The sequence below is a fragment of the Mastigoproctus giganteus genome, chromosome 2 (assembly GCF_048544385.1).
Source record: "Mastigoproctus giganteus isolate SK-2022 chromosome 2, ASM4854438v1, whole genome shotgun sequence".
NCBI lineage: Eukaryota > Metazoa > Arthropoda > Arachnida > Uropygi > Thelyphonidae > Mastigoproctus > Mastigoproctus giganteus.
The window spans coordinates 202,961,680-202,986,476 of NC_143576.1; the positions used below are offsets into that span (position 1 = coordinate 202,961,680).

General features: G+C 37.2%; 1 protein-coding gene across 1 annotated transcript; it reads left to right on the plus strand.

Annotated features, from left to right (window-relative positions):
• The first annotated feature begins 6,703 nt into the window (after positions 1 to 6,703).
• Positions 6,704 to 20,169, plus strand: LOC150089921 (aminoacyl tRNA synthase complex-interacting multifunctional protein 1-like). The gene is given in 3 exon segments (XM_090368899.1): positions 6,704 to 6,768; positions 19,159 to 19,311; positions 19,314 to 20,169. Coding segments are annotated over 2 exon segments (921 nt in total). The 5' UTR covers positions 6,704 to 6,768; positions 19,159 to 19,199; the 3' UTR covers positions 20,123 to 20,169.
• The last annotated feature ends 4,628 nt before the right edge of the window (positions 20,170 to 24,797 follow it).

The window sequence follows — 24,797 nt, forward strand, 5'->3', positions numbered from 1 at the left end:
CGTTCAATCCACTTGTATGTAGTCTTGCCCTGTAAGTTGTCATGTCGGTCTCCAGCTTCGTTATTTCGTAGTATGCTTGCATGATGTACGTATTCATTTCGATGCTCCACTTCATGTTGGCATTTTCTCCCTTCCTGGGTGGTCACTAGCGCAGTTCCGCAGGAAGCACTTCCAGTTGGTGGGGCTGGATAGTCTTGCCCTTCTCTATTATTATTATTGTTGTTGTTGTTGCTCTTATATTATTTCTCCCTGATTGCGCGTTCCACCTCGTGACGGGTATTGCTACCAAGTACACAGGGTGGTGGTTATGTCTGGTGTTACTGTTCGTCCAGGAATTCTCTGACTATCCTACAGGTGTTCAAGTTTGCGACTTTCTGGAGTTACTTTGTTTACTGGGAGACTTATTGCTGCTAGGCTGTTATGTAGAGTCTTTGTCACTATACCTGTGGTTGACACGATGATCTGGGTGGTCGTTACTTGTTGCATATGCCACAATCTTTGATCTCCTGTCTTAGGTTCGTGTACTTCCTGATTTTTTCCCCATAGGTTTTCTGCAGGTTGCCAGTGTTGGGTATTGCTATGTCAATCAGATAGGTAGCCCTTTCCTTCTTACCCACAAGTGTTATGTCCGGTCTGTTGTGGGGGATTGTCCTATCCGTTATTATAGCGCAGTCCCAGTACAGCTCGTGAGCTGGGGTCTCTATTACTGTCTGGACTTCGTACTTGTAGTACGGTACACTTTCTTCGACCAACTGGTATTTCCTTTCTAGCTTCTCATGTATTATCCTGGCTACCTGGTCGTGTCTATGAGTGTTCTCAGTCTGGGTGATCACCTTGCATCCCGCGGAGATGTGTTGGTTAGTTTCTGAGGCCAGGTGGCACCGTCAACATGTGTCATCGGACACTCCGTGCTCTTTGGGGATGTATTTTTTATAGTTCCTGGTGTTGATTACCTGGTCTTGCATGGCGAGCATGAATCCCTCAGTCTTCGGGAAGAGCGTCCCCCTCGTGAGCCATGCATTGGAAGCAATGTTATCGATGTGATATTGATGGAGGTCATTGTAGTGTCTGCCATGGAGTGTCTTCTTTGCCCCTCTTTCTACCTTCGTTTATTGTACTGTTTGGGCGGGAGGAGTTTCCTCGCTTAGGTTGAGTGGGGTATAGCATTATCTATCTTCCTTATGGCCTGGTGGAGTGGTGCTGTGTTGTTCTCGAAGTAATCTTTCAGGTTAACTATCGCTGTCTTCTGTTGCTGAATGACGTCTATCAGGCTCCTTCCTCCTTCTTCCCGGGCAATTTTTAGTCTCTCCAGAGCAAACACACAGTGGAAGAATAAACTGGCGGAACATTGGTGGAATAATCTGGAAAACTGGGATGGGAAGTACGCGCTTTCAAGAATATTAGGACAAATAACAAAATTGATAGGCAATAAATGTCATGACAGGCTCATAGAAATGGGCTTTTTTTTTTTTTTTTTGCAATTTGCTGTCAGTGTAGCGTGCCTGTAAATTCCATTTATTCTGTAATTGTGGCTGGAGGTAAAAGCCAAGTTTCCGAGAATTAAAAAAAAAAAGAAAACATGCAACTCACCCGATACCGATAAACTTAGCTGTTTAAAAACAAAAAGAAAAATACCATAAAAATTTCCTTGCATTATCGTTAAGATCCAAACCTTGCATTTTACCATCTGGTGTAGGTAGAATAGTGAATATAGCCAGTGGTACCGGTGATGGCAAGAAAGAAGGGTAAGGAAATCAATAATATAAATGCCTGCAATTTTAATGGCCTCGTGGGTAGCACATTTAGTATACTGTAATTATCGTCCTCTCCCAACACCGGTTTGGAAAAGTCATGAATTCGAATCTTGTCAATGGAGGCACTGTATTTCTATGGGCATTTTCACAACGTAGCTCACTTAGTCTGTCTCTGGCAAGTATTGCATGCTTGTTTCTACCCAAAACTCGGATTTTGCGTCGAGAAAACAGATAATCGACCACGTAATTTACAGACATAATATATACAACAAATATAGCCTTGGTTGCTGATGCTGATGCACCTAAATATATTCAACATCAATTTCAACAATAAAAGATATAATTCCATCAGAACTAGCAGTGTAACTGTGGCAGGTTTACCTGCTTACTAAAAGCAAAACCCGAATTTCCGGGAGGGAAAACCATGCAACCTTCGCCTGAGATCAACTAACTCAGCCACTTTGTGTAAAAAGACCATTCGAATTCCTCTCTTCATTAATGAGTTTAAAACTCAGTCTTTTTCCGCCTAGTGTGAGAAGTACGGTAACTATATTCACTGTGCTGCCGAAATTAGCTTGATTACTGATAGCGTACGAATTTATTAAAAAAGTATATTGCACAGAATATAAATGCATACACAGGCAGCAGCAACTACAATACTTAATATCTTAAATAAACCTCTAAACTTAAAATAATATTCCTAAAATAAATAAAAATATATTTTCTTATATACAAGCGTAGGTAGTAAGGTTTTCCCCCCAGAAACTGGCGGTTTTTGTCCTGAAAAACAGACAAATCGACCATAGAACACACGCAATTAACAGACACAGCACTGCAGATGAATTTCATTATTCGGGTGGCCTGAAAATAATAGTTTGGCTTTTTTTTTTTTTTTTTTTTTTTTCATAGACAACATTGTTACTTGTACGCTTCGATATGCTGATGATCTTGTGTTGCTTATAATTCCCACTATCGCCAGAGGTATGTGATCTAGTTGTACACAGGAAAATATTCTCGGACATATCCAAGAAAATCTAGACATGGTAACCCTATGTAAGCAGTAACTTTAAGAATTATTTTGGAAAGAAAGAATAAGTTATGAACATTTCTTTGATTAATAATACGATATAAGATGAAGAGCTTTCATTGATTACATCAGCGAAAATTTTTTGTCATTTTGGAAGCCAAATTCTATTATTTTATTTTATTTTTTAATTTTAATATTTTATTAATACTTCAGTTTCCATAGACAACGCGTTAGTCTACCCTTGTAGCACAGTGGTCCCCGGTGTGGGGGGGACCACTGTGCTACAATGGTCACCGTCATCGTCCTCCCCACACCGGGTGGAAAAGGCCCGGGTTCGAATCCCGTCGATGACGCGAGGAATCTAACGTGCTTTTTTCACTCCGTGGCTGAGTTAGTCGGTCTCAGGCGTAGATAGCAAGTTTTCCCCCAGAAACTGGGGTTTTTCGTTCAGCAAAAGAGACAAATCGATCATAGAACACACGCAATTAACAAACATGAGATACACAGCAGGGCAAATGAATTTCATTATTCTGGGGGGGGTCTAAAAATAATAGTTTGGTTTGTTTTTTTTCCCATATACAACATTTTTACCTGTATGCTTCGATATGCCGATGATCTTGTGTTGCTTATTGAAGGAAATTCACAGATGCAACTAGAAACCAGTTCACAGCAGGTTTTGTTTGAACTTAATAACTGGTGTAGGTTACATAAACTGACTGTATCAGGAACCAAACAAGGACAGTGGTCTTCAAGGGTCAATTTTCGAGTTAAAGATCCCCAGTTGTGAGAATGAATGGGTCGAATGAATTTGGATGTGTATGGCATGCAAAACTGTGTCGACCCCAGCTTTGCAGGTTGTGACTGGAAAATTGCCTATTGATCTGCATTTGTTGTATTGTGCATTGGCTTACTTCATCTGCCGTGGCATTCCCTGTTCTTTTCTAAATATACAGGTGGGCATCTTGGCAGATCCCAGGAAGGAAAGGGCAAGATTCTGGAATGCTTTGGTAAAAGTCTGGCAAGAGCGTTGGAATGTTTGTGATAAAGGGCAGATTACACAAAATTTTTTCCTAGATTTAAGAAATGCAGCCTCGATAAAATTCAAGCGGTTTGCCTCAAACTTACAAGCTATGTTCTTATTAACTGGTCATGGTTCGATTAATGCAAAGTTGCATGATTTAGGAATTACTGAAATATCTAGTTGCCATTGTGGCGAAAGAGCATCATGGGAACATATTATGTGCAACTGTGAGGAGTACAGCGATCTACGAATTGAATTAGTATCTCGGGTTAGTAATCTCAATCTTATGGCAGAAGGCTGCGAGACAATTCTAGTTGATAAACAGAACTTATTGGCTTTCCAAGCCTTTGCAACTGCAATATTTCTTAGGTGGAAGACTCTTCTGCATCTGGAAGCCTTGGATTTGTAATGCGGTATGGTGTATGCCGAATTACCTAGAGTTCTGTGAAATCGTGGAGGCTTGAGTCTGCTATAACCACTGCAACTCCAGCTCCTAGCTCTGGCATTTCTGTTCTCAGCAGCTCCTGGCTTTCCAACAGACTGTGAACAGTTGCAGCTCTTTCCAATGAAGTTTGGACTTTATTTGAAATTTAATTATATGTATATTTATTTTTATGTAATTTGATTATTTTCAATTTGTCCATATCAATCTTTTTTGGTCATGGCAAGTTTTTTCCCTCCCTGTACTTGGGCAAACAGGAGAGGGAGTATATAAGAGTACTGCTAAATTATGTGTGACTGAAAGCGGGGTTGCCATTGGTTGGCTGGGACCGCTTTAAGTAATAAATATCAAATGTACGCTTCGATAAACTGCGTGACAAACGTTTTAGTCATTTTAGAACTTTTTTAATCTGCTTCAAATTTACAAACTTGCATGTCACCAATAGGTTTGTAGGACATAGAGTTATTAGTGAGTTCTGATTAATAGGTACACAGAGTTATTAATGGTAAATCCGTTTCTGCTCACTAATAAGAAGTAATATCTAGCAGTTCCTCCCTCAGGGATTATTGCGCCTATACCGTTCACAGATAAAGTCGTATCCGTTGTTTAACCCTAACGGATAGATTTATCCGCGGATTTGTATAAGCACTGCTCAAAACCGTCGGATAAAGTCACTCGCGTTTGGCTGCCTATTGCTTTCTCGTCCTAATTGGAAATAAAATATTCTTTGCAAGAACTCCACCACCATGGCCGATTCTGCCAGTGAAGTGCCTCTGACCGTTTGGTCGTCCCGGAGTATAAACAGGAAATTTATTTATTTATTAAGTTTGCAATAAAACAATTTCAAACAATTGAAATAAACTTAGAAAACAATTGAACCATAAAACGAATGCAGAAAATTCGTTAATGTTGTTAATGAGGTTATATAGTGTCATAGAAAAAGGTGTCAGTGATTTCCCTTTTAATTATCTTGGAAATATTTGATCGATTGCTGTGATCGTAGCAGCAAACAGTTTGGTAACTCACTAAGTTTTATTTGATACCTCAGCAATGACCTTGGCTGCGCTGTGAGTGTGCGCAGAATGACTCCTACGCGTATCGCCTTAGTCAGTGTCAGTAAGATAGCCACCGTGCGACAGAAAGCGCAATGTGTGTTGTGGTACGCTGAATTTAAATCTGCAGTAACAGTGCAACGTTGAATTGAGTATTGACGTTGCATGGTTATTTCAGATTTAAATTTAGCGTACCAAACACACACTGCGCTTTCTGTTGCACGGTGGCGTCTTACTGACACTGACTGAGGCCATCTTACTGACACTGACTGAATAGCCATATAATCACAATTTCATTTGACATAATATACAGTTACAAGCAATTTCGTTGCAAGTTTTTTTGCAGCCAGGAATCATTTACTGGCTGTTTTTACCCCTTTGCTGATTAAGTTGGTCTCGAGCGATAAATGCATGGTCTCAGAACCATGCATCTATCTATCGTTCCGTTTCGAACTCCAAAGACTTGGACTTTTGGAGTACGCGATGTATCGTAACATTAACAATTAAACCTGCCATGAAATACATAGCCAGACAGATTGGCTGTGTATTTCAGAGCTTACTCGAATAATGGACTTTTGTACACGATAAAGCTACATTTTACTAATGTAATGGTTTCAACCTGCTGTCACTGGTCGCGTCCTGTCCCCTCTCTTTTCTGCAACTTACATGCTTCGTATAGGAGTTTTAGATGTCTAATTTAGGGGCCGCGTTCTGCTTGGTTGTTGTAGGGTTTTAGGCGTATCAGCAGCTTAGGCCATATTGCACCGCATATAATGTTGATAAATTGCTTGTTCTGTGGTCGATTTGCTGTTTTCTGATAAAAAAATAAGGAGTTTTCGGTGGAAAAAAAAACAACGCTACCATCGCCTAATACTGACTAACAACCAAGTTGTGATAGAGACCCACAAAATTCCTCACGTAATTCATGGGAAGTGAACTCAGGTCTTCTCCAATCGGTGTGAGGATGATGGTGATTATATCAGCTGTGTTACCCAAGAGGGCATTTCAAGGTATACATACGGATTTATTAATTCAGTTTTCTGCTACTTTTTTTATGTAGCATCTTTTGCTTTTAAAATATAGACTTGTCACCTAGTTCATTGAGTCATCTTGCTATTAAGTAAAAATTTGGTTGTCTGTAAAGTTTTCCATATAGTGTCGAAAAAGATAATCTTCATAGTATGCGAACTCTTCGCATAATACTCTGAAAAATAGTTACTACGTAATACTGATTATCGGTTTATTACGATTACAAATAAAGAACTATTTAAAAATAATAAAATTTACATTCAATTGCTCTTTTAAATTAGTTCATTTTAGACATGAAGTTTCAATTAACTATTTTTTTAATTCATTTATTTTTTATGTTATATTTTATTTTAGCCGTTAGGATGCGTTTTTATGCTAATTTGCAACAAAAAACAAGTGCTGTAGTCTGATATTTCGGTATTGCGTTCCTCTGTAAGGGCGAGGTAATTTTGAATTGTTTCAAATACTGTATATTGATTAAAATCACAAACTAGTAATGATTTCCTGAGTAGCCATTTCTCTGATATCAAGAATATTTATTTATGTACTTAAGTATGAATATTTTTCTGCGCTTTGATTAGCGTTAGTGGATAGTGAGTGTATGGGAGTCCGCATGCACATAAAAATACGATTGTTTTTTTACGTCTTTAAAAAAATACCAAAATTTATAATTTCCGAAATATTGGGAAATTTGAAAAGAAGTGGCGAATAATAAAAGGATAAATTTGGAATTTTTATTGAAAATAAGAACTAATGCAGTACAGCTGATTTCAATATGCTGCTTACAATTTATTAATGCTAATCGCGTACTTTTACCCGTAGTTCGACAAATTACGAACTTGTATACTTCATCTTAAATTTGTCTGAAGAAACATCGAAAGCTTGACACGAATTTGAGTTTTTTTTAATTATGTAACTTATATTCTACTTGGAAATTAAAATAAAACATAAATTCTACCACACCTGTAGGAAGGGACACAATTTTTATTATTTACTTGAATTAGGTGGATAAAAACATATACCTTTGGGTAAAAGGCATAGTTCCCACTGCTCAGACGAAGTTAGGTAACATAGAGATCAATGGGTATAAAAATAAAATAATCTTACTAAAGTAACCTTCCGATTTAGGAACGCCATTTGTTCCTGGTTATTAGTCCGTAAAGCGAAGGTTATGGAAAAATTGGGAGCGATTTTTCCATCGATTAACTATTTTTATTTAAATTTATTTCCTTTTTTTTTTTAAATAAAAGTTTTCGTTCTAAAAAAATGCAGGACAACTAAAATTTCTTTTACCCGTTCTATGCGCCATATGGCATAAACAAAATTTAAAAGCTTTTTCTGAACAATGAGATTTTAAAATAATATGATTATTTCAAAATAGAGTATAGCTGGAGTGCAATTGAGAAACTATAATTGTTTATTAATAAAGTATATCCATACATAAGAACGTTTTTGCTTAGATAAAATCACTGCAGTTTAGCATAACAGCTCTGGAGTTGTATAGAAAATGTTTATTGCTGAGATACTTGACTGAAAAGTACATTTCGCAAAACTGCAGTTTGCTACACAGAAAATAGAGGGTTAGGTGAAAAACAATTAAAATGCCAATAAAATAAATGGAAAAAAGCACAAAACTTCATTTTCCATTAATACAACTGACACTTTAATCATTCACAACTATCTTCAAGTGTGCTGTGAGATTAGTTAAAATTCTGTTGAATTCAATGGTAATCACTCTTTATATATGCCACAAATTTAACTCCAAGTGTGAATAAGTGACAAACGTTTGGGTACCGCTGGAGTAAAGAGTAAACAAATCATTTCCCTCAGACCAGCCGTATGGCCTATTAGAGTGATAATTGTGATGTTAAGTTGTTTAAGAAGACCAGAAGAACTGTGTATATGTGAAACAAATGCAAATCATAACATTTTTAGTGTGCAGACATAAAACCATGTTACCTCAAATCTGCAGTTGGGAAGATAGCATACACAGCCCAAATAAATTAAGCTGTGGATTCAAACCCATGTGTGGCTATGAAAAATGAACCATCCACTGTGAACTGTAGTGCCATAAACCTGGTTGCCCTTAATAATTAATTCAGTATGTTTGCAGTCATCACTCTTCTGGCCTTGGCCATATGACAACAAATGGGAATTTATTGTATTATTTATTATTTAAAAAGAAATAATCTCAGAAATAACACATTTATAGTTCATGCTTACAATTTATTAACCTCCAGCCCTTTTGCACCTTATACAGCTTCAACAAAATTATTAGCATTAGTAGAGGCATATGATGCAAGAAAGCAAGCTTATGCAGCATCAGCCAAAAAAAAAAAAAAAAACCACTCCCATTTCATCCCTCCGTTCGTTCAAAATACCTGTCCAGCTGAGCCTTAAATTTATTTAGGCTATCAACTTCCACAACAAGGGATGGAAATCTGTTCCACCAACCAACTACCCGCTGGCTAAAGGCATTTTTCCGCACATCTATCCTACATCTGTCTTTCCTCAATTTGAATTTATGCCCTCTCAGGAGAGATTATTCTGAGCAAGAGGAAGAATCCCATCAGCATTGAGCATGCTCAAACCATTCAAGGCTTTAAACACCTCTATCAGATTACCTTGCCAGTGCCTAGTCTCCAGACACTGTAATTTGCAAAACTTAAGCCTTTCTTCATAAGAGCAACCCTTTGTTCCATTCACTAATCTTGTTGCCCTTCTCTGTACTAGTTCCAGCAGCTCTACATCCTTCTTGAAATGAGGCCTCCAGACCTATATACAGTACTCAAGGTGTGGCCTGACCATTGTCTTATACAAGGGAATAATCACCTCCTTATCTCTGCTTGAAAAATTCCTGTATATCATTGACAAGACACAATGAGCTACTCTTGCATCCTGCCTGCACTGCTCAGAGAACTTCATATCTGCCTGCACAATTACCCCCAGCTCCTTTTCATTCTCTACACTATCAGTGTAGTACCACAGAGTTGATACGTTGCTCTGGGATTACTGTTTCCCATATGTAGTACTTTATATTTGTCAATGTTAAACTTCATTTTCCACCTCTCAGCCCATCTGCTCAACCTTTCCAAATCCTGTTGCAGCAACATAGCGTCAGTAGTGTCCTTAACAACCCTGCCAACCTTTGTATCGTCTGCAAACTTGGACATTAAGCTTGATATACCATCATCAATATCATTTATAAATACAGAAAACAATAATGGACCCAACACTGAACCCTGAGTGACTCCACTAATAACATTAGTTCACAATGAGCAGTGTCCATTGATTACCATTCTCTGTCTTCTGCCACTCAACCATCCCTTTATCCATAGCAACAATTTACCTCCAATGCCACACTGCTCCAATTTGTGCAGCAGTCTTCCATGTGCAACAGTATCAAAAGCCTTTCTAAGGTCCAAATATATAATATCAAAGTTATTCCCTGCATCCAATTCTTTTGTGACTACATCATAGTATCCAATCAAATTGGTCAGGCAAGACCTTCCCTTAACAAAACCATGCTGTGTCTGAGCTATAACTGAATTCTTGTCAAGATGATCCTGCAGTGCTTCTTTAACCATTGCTTCCATTAATTTTCCTGGAACAGAAGTTAAACTCACAGGTCTATAATTACTTGTGTCAGCCTTTGATCCTCCTTTGTGAATTGGGGTTACATTTGCACGTCTCCAGTCTGTGGATACCTACCCTGAGTCCAAGGAAGCTCTCATAATTATGGCTGACGGATTGCTTACTTCCTTTGCTGCCTCCTTTAATATAACTGGATAGATCCCATCCACCCCAGGTGCCTTTCTTGTATTTATCTTCAACATTTTCTCCTCTACTTTACTCTCAATTATTACAAGATCATCTAGCTCACTGCCAGTGTTTACTTCATCTATGGCATTCCCCTTCCTGAATAACTCCTCATGTGTGATTGTAGATGCAAAATATTGATTTAGTTTCTTAGCTACCTGAGCAGGATCATGAACAGTTGAACCATCGATATCAATTGGACCAATCTGATTCATCCACTTCCTTCGAGAGTTTACATAAATAAAGAACTCCTTGCTGTTTTTCTTTGCATCCCTTGCCAAAGATTTCTCGTAATCGGCCTTCGCCTGCCTAACCTCCTTTGAAACTTGGTTACAGATCAACTTATATCTATCATAGGCTTCTGTGTCACATGTTAATTTATATGTATCCCATGCATTTTTCTTCTCTGCCATATGTAGTTCATCTGACATCGATTTAGACCTAAACTTGAACAATATTTCTTAGTTGGTATGTAAAGCCTAGTAGTTTCCAAGATAAGTTCTTTGAATGCTTCCCTTTTTGAATTTGCTGTTGGTAATATCATCAGTTGGTCCCACTGTATAGAATTTAAATACTGTGTTAGACCATTGTACTCGCCTTTAAGAAAGCAAAAACCCTTCCCTTTACCCCTGATGGTAGTTACCTCTTTGAGTAAATCCCACTTCAGCACACTGTGATCACTGCCACCTAGTGGTTCCTTTATCTGCAGATTTTTAATGCATGAAGAATCACTACTGATAATCAGATCAAGAGTATTACTCCCTCTAGTTACCTTTCGAACATGCTAATGTAGAAAACAATCATCCAGTAAATCCACAAAAGCCTTGCTAGTGTGTGAGTGACCAACCCACAAATTCCAGTCTGGGAAATTAAAATCCCCCATTATAAGATTCTGATTTACTGGCCCACTCTGTTTTCCTGTACAGTTTCTTATTATACTCATCAGAGTCATTAGGCCTATAGCACAATCCTACTCTCAATTTTGATCTCCCACTGCTTATGTCACACCAAACTGACTCGACACAGCACTGTCCAGTGACGATGCTGACTGGCTTCTCTTTCTTGGATTTTGTTTCTTAACTAAAAGCATAACCCCTCCTCCCTTACTATCCTGTCTATCCTTTCTGTACACATTGTACTCCCCAAATTCCAGTTCTGCATTCCTTATATCTGTGTGACACCACGTCTCTGATATCCCGACAATATCCGCCTCTGATGCTTTGAGCAATACCTAAAATTCATCAAATTTATTTACCAAACTCCTAGCATTGGTGTACACGCAAGTATACATGCACCTGTTCCAATTCTTAGCTACCCTAACACAACCCATGTGTTTACTTGTACCGCAGTGACTCCCAGCAGTCTCTGAAATATCCTGCATCTTGTTTTCCAGGCAGAAGCAGTGCAAGAATCACTTTCACCTCTGCCAGTGGCTACTGTTAATCTATTAATCCTTGTATCCCCCCAAACTAGCAGTTTTCCGACCCACCTAACACTGCCTCGATAGCATCAGCAAATATTCTTGCACCCTTTCTATTTAAGTGTAACCCATCCCTGTAGAAGCAGTCTTTCCTGTTAACAAGTACAGACCAGGCTGAAAAAAATTCTACCCCTTGAGCCCTGCACAATCATTCCAGGGCCGAATTGATAATGAAACTACTTATTTACTGACTAAAATGAGTAATTAAATAACTAACATAAAATTGCTTCAGAAAGAACAGCAGTTTTCAATGAAATAAATTAATTGAACTGTTCTAAACAGAATCACTTTTTTCTAACAGAGATGTGTTTGATAGTGTAATTCACCAAAAAATATACGTTAAATAGTGTGCTATATTTAGAGGTGTAACTAGGGTTGATGGCGCCCAGGGCAATTAAAAAAATGCCACCCCTTGAACACATGGAATTGGAATTTTTTAACCATAAAAATGGCACTTCCCAAATCTGGGAGGTGCCATTTTTATGGTTAAGCCTCCCAGGGCACGCGCCCCACCTACCTCACTCTAGCTATATTCACCTGCCTGTACAGTATATGTTAAGTTGTTAAACAGAATATATAAAAGCTGAAAGTATTTCATTTTTGCCAACTGAAATATCATAATATCAAAAACTTTGTAAATCAGAGGTTTGTAAACTGGAAAATTGCTCTAGTGCCAAACCGTCTTTTCAAATTAAATTTGGCCTTTATTCACATATTTTCCAAATTTTGTGCATCGACATAATTGTAATTTTGTACATGGAAGTTTGTTTCTTACACCACAATGAAATGTTGATATATGTCCTGTTAGATTTAGTATTAGAATTAGTAAGGCCAAAGAAGCAGACTTTTTGTGTGTTAGCAAAAATTAATAATAATATAATTTACATAAAACTAAATATTGATACTTGCCATTCCCACAAGATAACCATCCAATTCTGCTTTCAATGTAGCCAGGCCAGTGTTCTCCCCAAAAAATTTTGCCAGCCGGGTGGCATTATGAAGTAGCTGGGAAGTGCAATATTTTGCAATATTATAAAATTTTCTGTTATTTATAAATGTGACTTGAGCAATCCAGAGCAAAAATTAATTGCATAATTTAACATTATGTGCTACTGATCGAGATTCGTGCGCCGTACCATATGGTACTGTGAGAATCGCTTTAATTTTAGCTGGGCGGTCACTTAAATTCACCGGGTAGTGCGTGCACCCATTCAATAGTTACTGGGGAGAACACTGCAGACTCAACTTCTGTCTTGTTTTGTTGGGAGGCAACTTGTTCTAGTCTTTAACAACCCACTGTCTATAGATGAACTTCACAATATCTAATGCTCTGTTACACCCTCAGATTTTATATTGTGCTCTCTGGTTCTAGTCTAACCCTAAGGAGGTTAGAACAAACCTTCCTGATTCATTTTACTCAATGAAATCTCCCTTTGAATGTCTAATTTTCAAACTTTACATTCACACCTTCTAAGCCATTCTTCATATCTGCATTGATGTGCACTCATCAGTTTGGTCACACTTCTTTCACCCCTCTCCAGAAGGTCTATGTCTTTTTTTTTTTTTTTTTTTTCAGATGCTATCTTGAGACCTGAATATAATATTTCAAATTCAGTCTAACCTTTGTATTGTATAGAGGGATAATGAATATTTGCTAGAAAAACTGTTGAGGTTGAAGGAGGGCAAAGGGATATATATCATCCTCGAGGAAAAGCTGGTATATATTCAGTTATAATTAAAAAGGCTGTATGTGAGTATATAAAACTGTTGGAAATGCTAATGAGAGTGGTCATTAGACTCCAGCAAGATCCCCTTAGATCAGGTAAGTCCTAATGTCTCTCCAATCCACAAAGAGGTATTGGATAACTATGGGCATATGCTCACTCATAGTGTCAGTGAGTTAAACCTATATGGTAGAGAAGATCACGGCATTTATGATTAAAGATGTGATTCAGGACCATCTTGACAAGAATGATATCTCAAATAGATCACAGCATTAGTTCATTAAGGGAAGTCATGCCTGATCAATCTGATAAACCACTATAATGTAGTCATTAAACATTTAGAGGCAGAAAACAATTTGACTTTATGTATTTAATTGAGTGTCAAAAGAGTATTAAAAATTTTAGTAAAGCTTTTGATATTCTCCTTTTGAAAGCTGCTATATGAATTGGAAGAAGTTATAGTTACTGGTAAGATCCTATGCTGAATTGCAGGCTTGCTAAAAGATAAATGACAGGGTTGTCAACGACATTAGCATTAGTAGAGGCATTTGATGCAAGAAAGCAAGCAAGCTTATGCAGCATCAGCCAAAAAAAAAAAAAAAAAACTTCCACTTCACCCCTCTGTTCGTTCAAAATACCTGTCCAGCTGAGCCTTAAATTTGTTTAGGCTATCAACTTCCACAACAAGGGATGGAAGTCTGTTCCACCAACCAACTACCTGCTGGCTAAAGGCAAATTTCTGCACATCTATCCTACATCTGTCTTTCCTCAATTTGAATTTATGCCCTCTCAGGTGATTATTCTGAGCAAGAGGAAGAATCCCATCAGCATTGAGCATGCTCAAACCATTCAAGGCTTTATACACCTCTATCAGATCACCTCGCCAGTGCCTAGTCTCTAGACACTGTAATTTGCAAAACTTAAGCCTTTCTTCATAAGAGCAACCCTTTGTTCCATTCACTAATCTTGTTGCCCTTCTCTGTAGTCATTCTAGCAAGGGATGGAAGTCTGTTCCACCAACCAACTACCTGCTGGCTAAAGGCAAATTTCTGCACTTCTATCCTACATCTGTCTTTCCTCAATTTGAATTTATGCCCTCTCTGTACTCATTCTAGCAACTCTACATCCTTCTTGAAATGAGGCCTCCAGACCTGTATACAGTACTCAAGGTGTGTGGCCTCGCCATTGCCTTATACAAGGGAATAATCATCTCCTTATCCCTGCTAGAAAAATTCCTGTATATCATTGACAAGACACCATGAGCTACTCTTTCAGCCTGTCTGCATTGCTCAGAGAACTTCATATCTGCCTGCACAATTACCCCCAGGTCCTTTTCATTCTCTACCACTGTCAGTGTAGTACCACAGAGTTGATATGTTGCTCTGGGGTTGCTGGGACCAACACCAACAGGGTTGGTGTTGGTCCCATCCTATTTCCAGTGTTCATAAATGATATTGATGAGGATATCGAGCAGAAGGTGTCAAAGTTTACTTTGAGCCAGGGTATGATTCCTTGAATATTTCATATGGCATATTTATATCCAATGCCACATGGTAATCTCTTCTGTTAATCAAGCCCAAGAAATATCTCATCCCATTATAGCTCCCCACCTCTTGAATTTGAAGCACACTTGCCTTTACCTTTAACCACTTAGGTATTCCTTTAGACAAAACCCATTTTATGATAGATATGGTCACTGCCTCTGTTGTTTCCTCACTGTAAAGTTTTTGATACAGCTGAGCTTTTTAGTGAAAACTAGATCTAAGATATTAGCACCCCTTGTACTCCCTCGGACATGCTGGAATAAGTAGCAATTCACTTTGTTCAAAAAAAAATTACCATACGGTGTTTTTTTATCACATATTCCAGTTTATTAAAAGCATACTGGAGTTGCTCATAATCAGATAATTGTGCTTACTAGCCAGTTCGGTCTACCTGAAGAGAATTTTGTCATACCCTTCAGTGTCATTTGGTCTGTAACATACCCTAATTTTCATCTTCCCTTTACATCAAGTAGTTTCACATCATACTAACTCGATATCTGCATTACCTTGACCTAACTCAGTGTGTTCCACCCTGATGCCATTTTTGATCAGAAACATCACTCCTCCATCCCTCCCTATCTCTCAAACACACTATTTTTACCAACTAAATCAGAATTAGTTTATTTGATCAAAAGCTGAAATTCGTTTACAATACAGCTGGAATTACTGTATAGACAAATTAAATTTTGTACTTTTATTGCTTTTTATCAGAAGATCGTGGAGTCTGTATACATCCCTGAGACAACTCTTATGAAGCTGTGGCTATTCAATTTTAAAAAATGGCTCTGAAGTTTTCAGTGGTAAAAATAGGAAAAAATTAAATTATAAATAAGTAAACAAATACCTAGTATAAATAAACATTTTACTAGGTATGTGTTTGCTTATTCTTATTTAGTATTTTTATTTATTATGTTTTACCATTAAACTTCATAGCCATTTTTTAAAAATCAAACAACCAAAGCACTAACTATTCAGAATTGGGAACACCATATATATATATATATATATTTTTTTTTTTTTTTTTTCATTCTTTTCAGGTCCTGAATGGATCCTGAAAGTATAGTCCACACATTGTAGTAGTAATGGCAAATGATGCAAGAAAACAAGCTTATATAGTGTCAGATAAAAGGAAAAAAAAAAAAAAACACAGTTCATCCATCTGTGTATTCCTCAAGAATTTGTCTAGTTCTCCCTTGAATTTATTCAACTTAGCCACTTCCACAACAACAGATAGAAATCTGTTCCAACAATCAACCACCTGCTGGAAGAAGGCAAACTTCTACACATCTATCCTGCAACAATCCATCCTTCAACTTAAATTTATGGCCCCTTGTGTGTGTAGTCCCAGCAAGTGGAAGAATACCGTTAACATTCATACTAAATCCATTCAAGGCTTTAAACACACAATCAGATCTCCCCGCAAGTGCTAGTCTTGAGACACTGCAATTTGAAGAACCAAAGCCTTTCAAGGTAAGAGCATCCATTTGTTCCTTTCACCAGTCTGGTTGAATGTCTCTGCACCTATTCTAGCAGGGCTGCATCCTTGCTAAAGTGAGGCCTCTGGACCTGTAGACTCAAGATGCAGCCTAACCATGGAGTTATACAAAGGGATAATCAACTCCTTATTCCTGCTAGCATTATTTCTGTATATCATTGAGAAAGCCCATGAGCTCTCCTGGCTGCATGTCTGTACTGCTCAGAGAATTTCATTACCCCCCTGCCCCAGGTCTTTTTCATTTTCCACAATCCTGAGTGTAGTTCCACACAGTTGATAAGTTACTCTGACATTACTGCTACCTGTGTGCAGTACCTTGCATTTGTCAATGTTAAACTTCAACTGCCATTTCTCAGCCCATTGACCCAATTGCAGTAGCTCATCCTGATTACTGTCGTTAACCACCCTGCCAACCTTTGTATCATCTGCAAACTTAGATATTAAGCCTGATATACCTTCATGAATATCATTGATAAATATTGAAAACAACAATGGATCCAGCACTGAACCTTGAGGAACTCCACTAATGACATTAGTCCACAAAGAGCAGTGTCCATTGATAATCACTGTCTTTTTCCACTTAACCATCCTTTTATCCATAGCAGTAACTTGTCTTTAAAGCAGTCTTTTATGTGTAACAGTATCAAAAGCCTTTCTGAAATCCAAGTACTGTATATGATGTCAAAAAATTTTTTTTGCATCCAGTTCTTCAGTCACTGCATTATCATAATCTATCAGATTGGTTAGACGATACCACCCCTTGACAAATCCATGCTATGATTGCATGCCTGTCCAAATGGTCCTGCATTACTTCTTTAACCAGTGATCCCATTATTTTCCCCTGGAAGAGACGTTAAACTAACACATCTGTGATTACTCATGCTGCCTTTTGATTCCCCTTTATGAATAGGGGATACATTCGCACATCTGCAGTCTGTAGGGACCTCTGCTGGATCCAAGGATGCTCTCACAAGTATGCCTAAGGGTTTGCTCACCTCCTTTGCTGCCTTCCTGAATATGATTAGATAGATCCCATCCACCCTAGGTGCCTTTTTTTATGTTCAACAATTTCTCTTCCACTTTCCTTTTGGTTATCACAAAGTCATTTAGCTCCCCGTTACAGTTTGATAAGCTTCTGACTTCTCCTCCCGCTCATGTGTGAATGTAGATGCAGAATATCTATTCAATTTGTCAGCAACCTGAGCAGGGTCATCAATAGTTAACCCCTAGGAATCAAGTGGCCCAATGTGATTCAAACCCCCTTCCTTCTACTGTTAATATAAGCATAGAAGTCTTTGCTGTTTTCATTGCATTCTTTTCGAGAGCCTTCTCATAATCTGCCTTAGCTTGCATAATCTCCTTTGTGATTTGATTACAAACTATTCCATGTCTACCATAGGCATCTATATCACCTGATAATTTATATACATCCAATGCACTTTTCTTCTCTGCCACAGGTGTCGATAGTTCGTCTGTCATCCATTTAGGTCTAAGCCTCGAACAGTATTTCATTGTTTGTATGAAAAGCCTAGTAGATTCTCTGATTACTTGGCTGAATACTTCCCATTTAGAATTTGGTGTTGGTCATATCACCAGTTGTTCCCACTGCACACAATTTAAAAACTGTCTGAGACCTCTGTAGTCACCCTTGCATAAGCCTTTACCCTGAGTGTGGTCATGTCTTCCAATAATGTCGCTCAATAATTTATATGCATCTTTCTTCTCTGCCACGAGTCTCATTAGTTTTAGGCCTATACCTTGAAGAGTATGTCTTAGTTGGTATGAAAAGCCTTGAATCCTTCCCATTAGAATTTGCTGTTGGTAACATCATCAGTTGGTCCCACTGTACAGAATTTAATCAGTTTCAAACCACTGTACTCACCTTTACAAAAACAAAAACCCCTTCTTTTACCCTTTGTGGTGATTACATCTTTAAGTAAATCCCAAAATCAGTGCACTTTGATCACTGCCATCTAGTGGTTCTTTTCTCTGTTGATTATTAGCAGATGTAATAATCACTGCTGATAATCAGATCAAGAGTATTCCCTATTGTTGCATTTCTAACATACTGGTGCATTCAGTCATCCCATAAATCCACAATAGTCTTGCTAGTCTGTGAGTGACCAATCAAGAAGTTCCAGTCAATATCTGGAAAGTTAAAATCTCCAATTATCCCTCATTCTGATTTACTGGCCCGATCTGTTTCTCTGTACAGCTATTCACTGTACTCACCAGTTTCATTAGTCTTATAGCACAGTCCCTCTCTCTCTCTCTTTTTTGCTTTCCCAGTGCTTATGTCACACTAAACTGACTCAACATTGCATTGGCTACCCATATCAACTGGGTGTGCACTGCCTTAGATTTTATGTGCTTCTTAACTAAGAGCATAACCCTTCTCCCCCTCCAATCTATCCTTCCTGTATACATTGTACTTCAGCAGATCAAAGGCTGAAATTAAACACGTGCATGAAGCTCACCCACAGTTACATTGTAGGATGGTTCTTCATTCAGTTATCCACCACTGTGAACAGTGCCTAGAAGCAAATTGTGGTGGTGCTAGTTCACCATGTACCAAACTATTGTTTCTGTATACATCCAATAATAATAGTTTCAGAGGTTTGTAATTAATTTTATTTCCTAAAATGTATGCACATCATTCTGAGGCATTGTATGTGCATGTGTGTCACATTATATACATATATATCTTATTTTTGCATCACTTTTATCCTCTTAGATTGTTTTACTTTTTCATAGACTTCTTTTCTTTTCAGGGTATTTCATTTAATTCTTGCAGTGATTTTTATAATTGAAAATGCCATCAAGTGAAGATTTTGCTCACTTTACTCAGAGAGCTAAATTGGCTGATGAAATGATTGCTTCCATCAAAGCTAGTATACAAGAAATGAAAGATGTTGTTTTAAAAAGAGCTTTGAAGAAGAAGCTGAAAGATTAACAGCTGAAAATGAGCAGCTCAGAAAAGAAGTAGAAATATGGAGGAATAAACTTATTGAGGCTGAGATCCGTAATGGTAAGCTGCAGGTTCCTCTTCCGGTTACAGATTCTAAATTTGGAACACAAGCAGTAGATAGCCATTCTTCTGCTGTTTCTTCTGTGAAACCACCTATAACTGAGGTATCTGATTCCACCAAAAGCAAGGAAACTATGAAAAAGGAGAAAAAGGACAAGAAAATAGCTAAGTCAAGTCAGCCTAGTATACCTAATAAAGACGATGATTCAAAACCCATTGATGTTAGTCGCTTGGATTTTCGTATTGGAAGAATATTATCAGCAGAAAAGCATGCTGATGCAGACTCTCTTTATGTTGAACAAGTTGACATTGGTGAAGAGAATCCCAGAACTGTTGTGTCAGGACTTGTTAAATATGTTTCTGCTGAAGAAATGCAGAATCGTTTAGTTGTATTGCTTTGCAATTTGAAGCCAGTCAAAATGCGTGGTGTTTTATCACAGGCAATGGTAATGTGTGCATCATCACCAGAAAAGGTTGAAATTTTAATTCCCCCTTCTGGTTGTGTTCCTGGAGAAAGGGTTGCAGTTGAAGGATATCATGGAGAACCAGATGCTCAACTTAATCCAAAAAAGAAGATATTTGAACAGATTGCGCCTGATCTGAAAACAAATGAAGACTTGATTGCAACGTATAAAGGAAATCCACTTGTAGTAGAGGGGAAAGGAGTAGTTAAGGCTCTCTCAATGACAAATGCACAAATTAAATAGATTTAAAGCATCCTATTCTATATTAGTTGCCATCCAAAAACATGCACAGATTGTATAGGTATAGTCAATATTAAATATTATTTTGTTTGCAGTTGAGCATTTTTTATTGTGGTCATAGAAAGTTATAGATAATTTATAGTACCAAGTTGAAATTTCACTTTGTGCATCCAAGGTGTTTTGGTGCCCTACAAACATTAAAAATATAAAATATCAGTACGTACTGTATTTTGATGAATTCATTAAAGGGAACGTTACTACATGCAAAAGTATTTTACTTAAATTATACCACTCCCCATGAAAAAAATTATTGAATTTAATAAGGATACTGTACTGATTACTGCTTGTAGAGCTTTAGGTATAAAAATTATTTAGAAATTAGTTTGGAACTACCGTTTTTCAGTTATCATTCTTGTTTTTTTTTTTTGTTTTTTTTTTTAATTGCAGATTGTCATGTTTTGATCTATTTTAAGGTCTTCTGTTGAAACTAAGGAAATCACAGTCACTTGTTTCGGCCCAGTAGTTTGCTAATCAATATATGTACTGCATATGTGATATCTATGAATAAATAATAAATATTAGATTTCTATTGATCTGGTTTTAACAAAATTTGGGTAACTCAACAAATTGTTCTAAAAGAGAATAATTTGCTAAATATGAAATCTTATAAAAATTCATCCATTGAGAGTACAGTTATTAAATGTAGACAGCCAGATAAAGAAATAATATTACCCAATATTGATCAAATTTTAACAAAATTTGGGATGACTTGACAAATTTTACGAATATCCATCCATTAGGAGTTTTGTTATTACATACAAACTGATAGACATGGTGAAGACAATAGGTAAATATATGCCAATGTGCCTAATAAAGCATTATTCCACATTAGTTCCACAAACAGTGAGGAATGATAACAAGCTATTGGTTGTAAATCAGGAAAAATCCCTCATTTCCCTTCATGAAGTTACAACCAACTTGTGCTAGTAACATAAATATAGAAGTTGAAAGAACTAGTTGTTTTTTTTTTTTTTTTTTTGTTTCTTTAGGACTTGAGTACCATTTCTATAGTAGGTCTTAAAATACATTGAACCATATGGAATGCTAAATATTTCCAAAATGTGCTATGTCCACTATAAAAAATCATTCATAATCCATTTCTAAACATATTTTTATATGTAAGTTCTCCAATTAGTTACCATTTCAGTATCCTTATTAAGCCATAATTTTTTTTCTACTCAAGAGTAACATAACTTATGTAAATCAGACATTAGCTTGCGCTTGACTGAGCCACCTGTTGTATTGCATCCTCAGCACATCTTTTGCTGGATTTGGTAATTCAGGTATACCTTATTTATTCTTGTAGCATCAGTACATTTTTATATTCTTTCTCTTTCTCATAAGAAATAAAATAAAAATTAATTGTATTCAAATGGGAATTCTAAAATATTTCAAGTGTAATTTTTTTATCTTTACTTATTACAGCTGCTTTTATCAGAAATATCAGTATATTGTTAATTTGATTTGAAAAGTATATTTATTAATATTACTAAATTAGTTTTAAGAAAAGACTTTCTCACGTGATATATTTTAAATTAAATTTGAAATCAGAATGCAATTTTTACAGATTATAAGGATAAACATTTTATCCTGACTTACCATAAATCTAATTTAAAAGCACATATAAAAGTGTTTTTTTTTTTTTTTAAACTAACTCAATTGTTATTACTATTGTTAACATTTTGAGATCTTAGGTAACTATAGCAGATGTTACAATGTGGTAGCATCGTAATGGAGAGTGACTCAATGGATAAACAGTAATGATTGCTGCTTCCTTGTATCATACAAATATTGGATGAAATCCAAGCAGAATAAATCTGACAGGTTGTCAACAATGTCAGTAGCATGCTACAGAGGATTTAATGCAAGAAATGATAGAACTAAATTCATTAATTCTCAGAACTTGCAAGTTTTTATGAGTGGCCCAATGGGGTAACATTGCAAATAATTTTTTTAGAGCAAATAGCATGTTCTGTCAAACATTTGCCAACTCTGCAGTGGATACATTTCTCTTTTGCAGAGTGCAAAAATTATACAGATAAAGGCTTTGTTATTTTGGCTAAATTTAAGCAGAGGAAAGTGCACAGCCAGTAACAATTAATTGATACTTCTCAAATGGTTTCAGTTTGCTGTAGTCTGCAATCTGTGTACTCACAATAATTCAGTTGACAGATAATGTGTATTTGTCAGTCAGTAGCTTTGACTGAATCACATGACTTGCTGTGTCACTTCAGGCTTTAGGCAAAAATGTGGATGCTCTTTATGAGATGCTTGAATAAAATGCATTGTAAATTTAGCTGAAGCCATGATTTTTTTTGATTTTTTTTTTTTTTATTGTTGTTTTTGTGATTTTCTGTCTTGTCTTCCTGTTTCTTGTCTGACCAATTTGATTGGATACTATGATGTAGTCACAAAGGAACTGGATGCAAAGAATAATTTTGATATCATATATTTGGATCTTAGAAAGGCTTTTGATACTGTTGCACATGAAAGACTGCTGCACAAATTAGAGAAGTGTGGCACTGGGGACAAATTGCTGCTATGGATAAAGGGATGGTTGAGTGGGAGAAGACAGAGTGGTAATCAATGGACACTGCTCTTCGTGGACTAATGTTATTAGTAGAGTCCCTCAGGGTTCAGTGTTGGGTCCATTGTTGTTTTCTGTATTCATTAATGATATTGCTGATGGTATATCAGACTTAATATCCAAGTTTGCAGACAATACGAAGGTCGGAAGGGTTTTTAATGACATAAGTAACGGTACGCTGCTACAACAGGATCTAGGAAAGTTGAGCAGATGGGCTGAGAGGTGGCAACTGAAGTTTAATATTGACAAATGTAAAGTACTGCATATGGGAAGCAGTAACCCCAGAGTAACGTATCAACTGTGTGGTACTACACTGACAGTGGTAGGGAGTGAAAAGGATCTGGGGATAATTGTGCAGGCAGATATTAAGGTTTTTGAGCAGTACAAATGGTCTGCAAGAGTAACTCATGGTGTCTTGTCAGTGATATACAGGAATTTTTCTAGCAGGGATAAGGAGGTGATTATCCCCTTGTATACAAGGGAATAATCACCTCCTTACTTGAGGCCACAACTTGAGTACTGTATACAGATCTGGAGGCCTCATTTTAAGAAGGATGTAGAGTTGTAACAAGTACAAAGAAGGCCAACAAGATTAGTGAATGGAACAAAGGGTTGCTCTTATGAAGAAAGGCTTAAGTTTTGCAAATTACATTGTCTGGAGCATAGGCACCTGCGAGATGATCTGATTGATGTGTATAAAGCCTTGAATGGTTTGAGCATGCTCAATTCTGATGGGATTCTTTGTCTTGCTCAGAATGATCGCCCTCAGGGCATAAATTGAAATTGAGGAAAGACAGTTGTGGGATAGATGTGCAGAAGTTTGTCTTTAGCCAGTGGGTGGTTGATTGCTGGAACAAACTTTCATCTGTTTTTTTTAGAAGTTGATAGCTTAAATAGATTCAAGGCAGAACTAGACAAACATTTGGAGTGAGTGGATGGGTGAAATGAGAAGGGGGGGGTGTGTGTTTTTTTTTTTTGGCTGATGCTATATAAGCTTGCTTTCTTGCATTATTATTATTAGCCATATGGTGCTAGGAAGCCTGAGGCTAATGCTACACCAGCCAAAAAAGATTCCCGAGTTACCCTGAGAGAGAGAGAGAGAGAGAGAGAGAGAGAAAGTAAGTAAAGGAGTCACCAAGAAAGGGAAGAATGATGAGATCCACTCAGGACCCTCGATATGCCAGGCCCATACTCACCAGATGTGAGCCCCTGGGGTTAAATCGTATATCAAAGCTCGCACACAGTACTTTATCCTTTTAAAGGTTAAAGAACTGTGTGTGAGCTTTGACCAAGAGCCTGAGGGGATGTCTAACATTGGAATAAATAAATGAGCTAAAAGAATAAAGGTGTGCTTAATGTGAAAAATGGACACTTGCAGTTGATGAAAGTTCTCAATTGCTTCAATCAACGGTTGAAGCACGCATAATAACTCATATAATGCTTGCATAGCAATCAGTCACTCTGAGTGAATCATATAACTAGCTCCTGTCACTTTAAATTTTTGAAGGAAAGGTACTGGCATCATTTAAGAGGTGCTATTTCAGTAACATTAACCGCTTTTGCATTATCCCGAGATATCTCGTTTTAGTTTTAAAAGTTATTTGAAATTACACAAAATATCTCAGGATACAATAATACACCCAAATTTTAGGACAAACATATTTTCTCTGGCATTTATCTCGCTAATTTTGCATTAGGCGGGTAAATCCCGAGTTTTCTCAAGATTTTCTTATGCCTGGCAGCAAACGACTGGCTTTTGTTTTACTTATATTGTACAGCAATCTCAGAACAGTAGACCGTGTTCCTGTGCCGCCAATAAGCAAAATATAATTTGCTGTCCGAAATGCTGAACCCACAAAAATAATTCACAAAAACAATGTTGAAAAATATTTTGGCGCCCTTTTGTACTGCCGCCCGTAAGTAACGCTTACCTCATCTGTTCACCAGTGTTGCCAATTTAGCGGTTTTCCTGCTAGTTTTAGCGGAATTGCTTCAAGTTTGGCGGATTAAAATATCTAATAGTGGATTTTT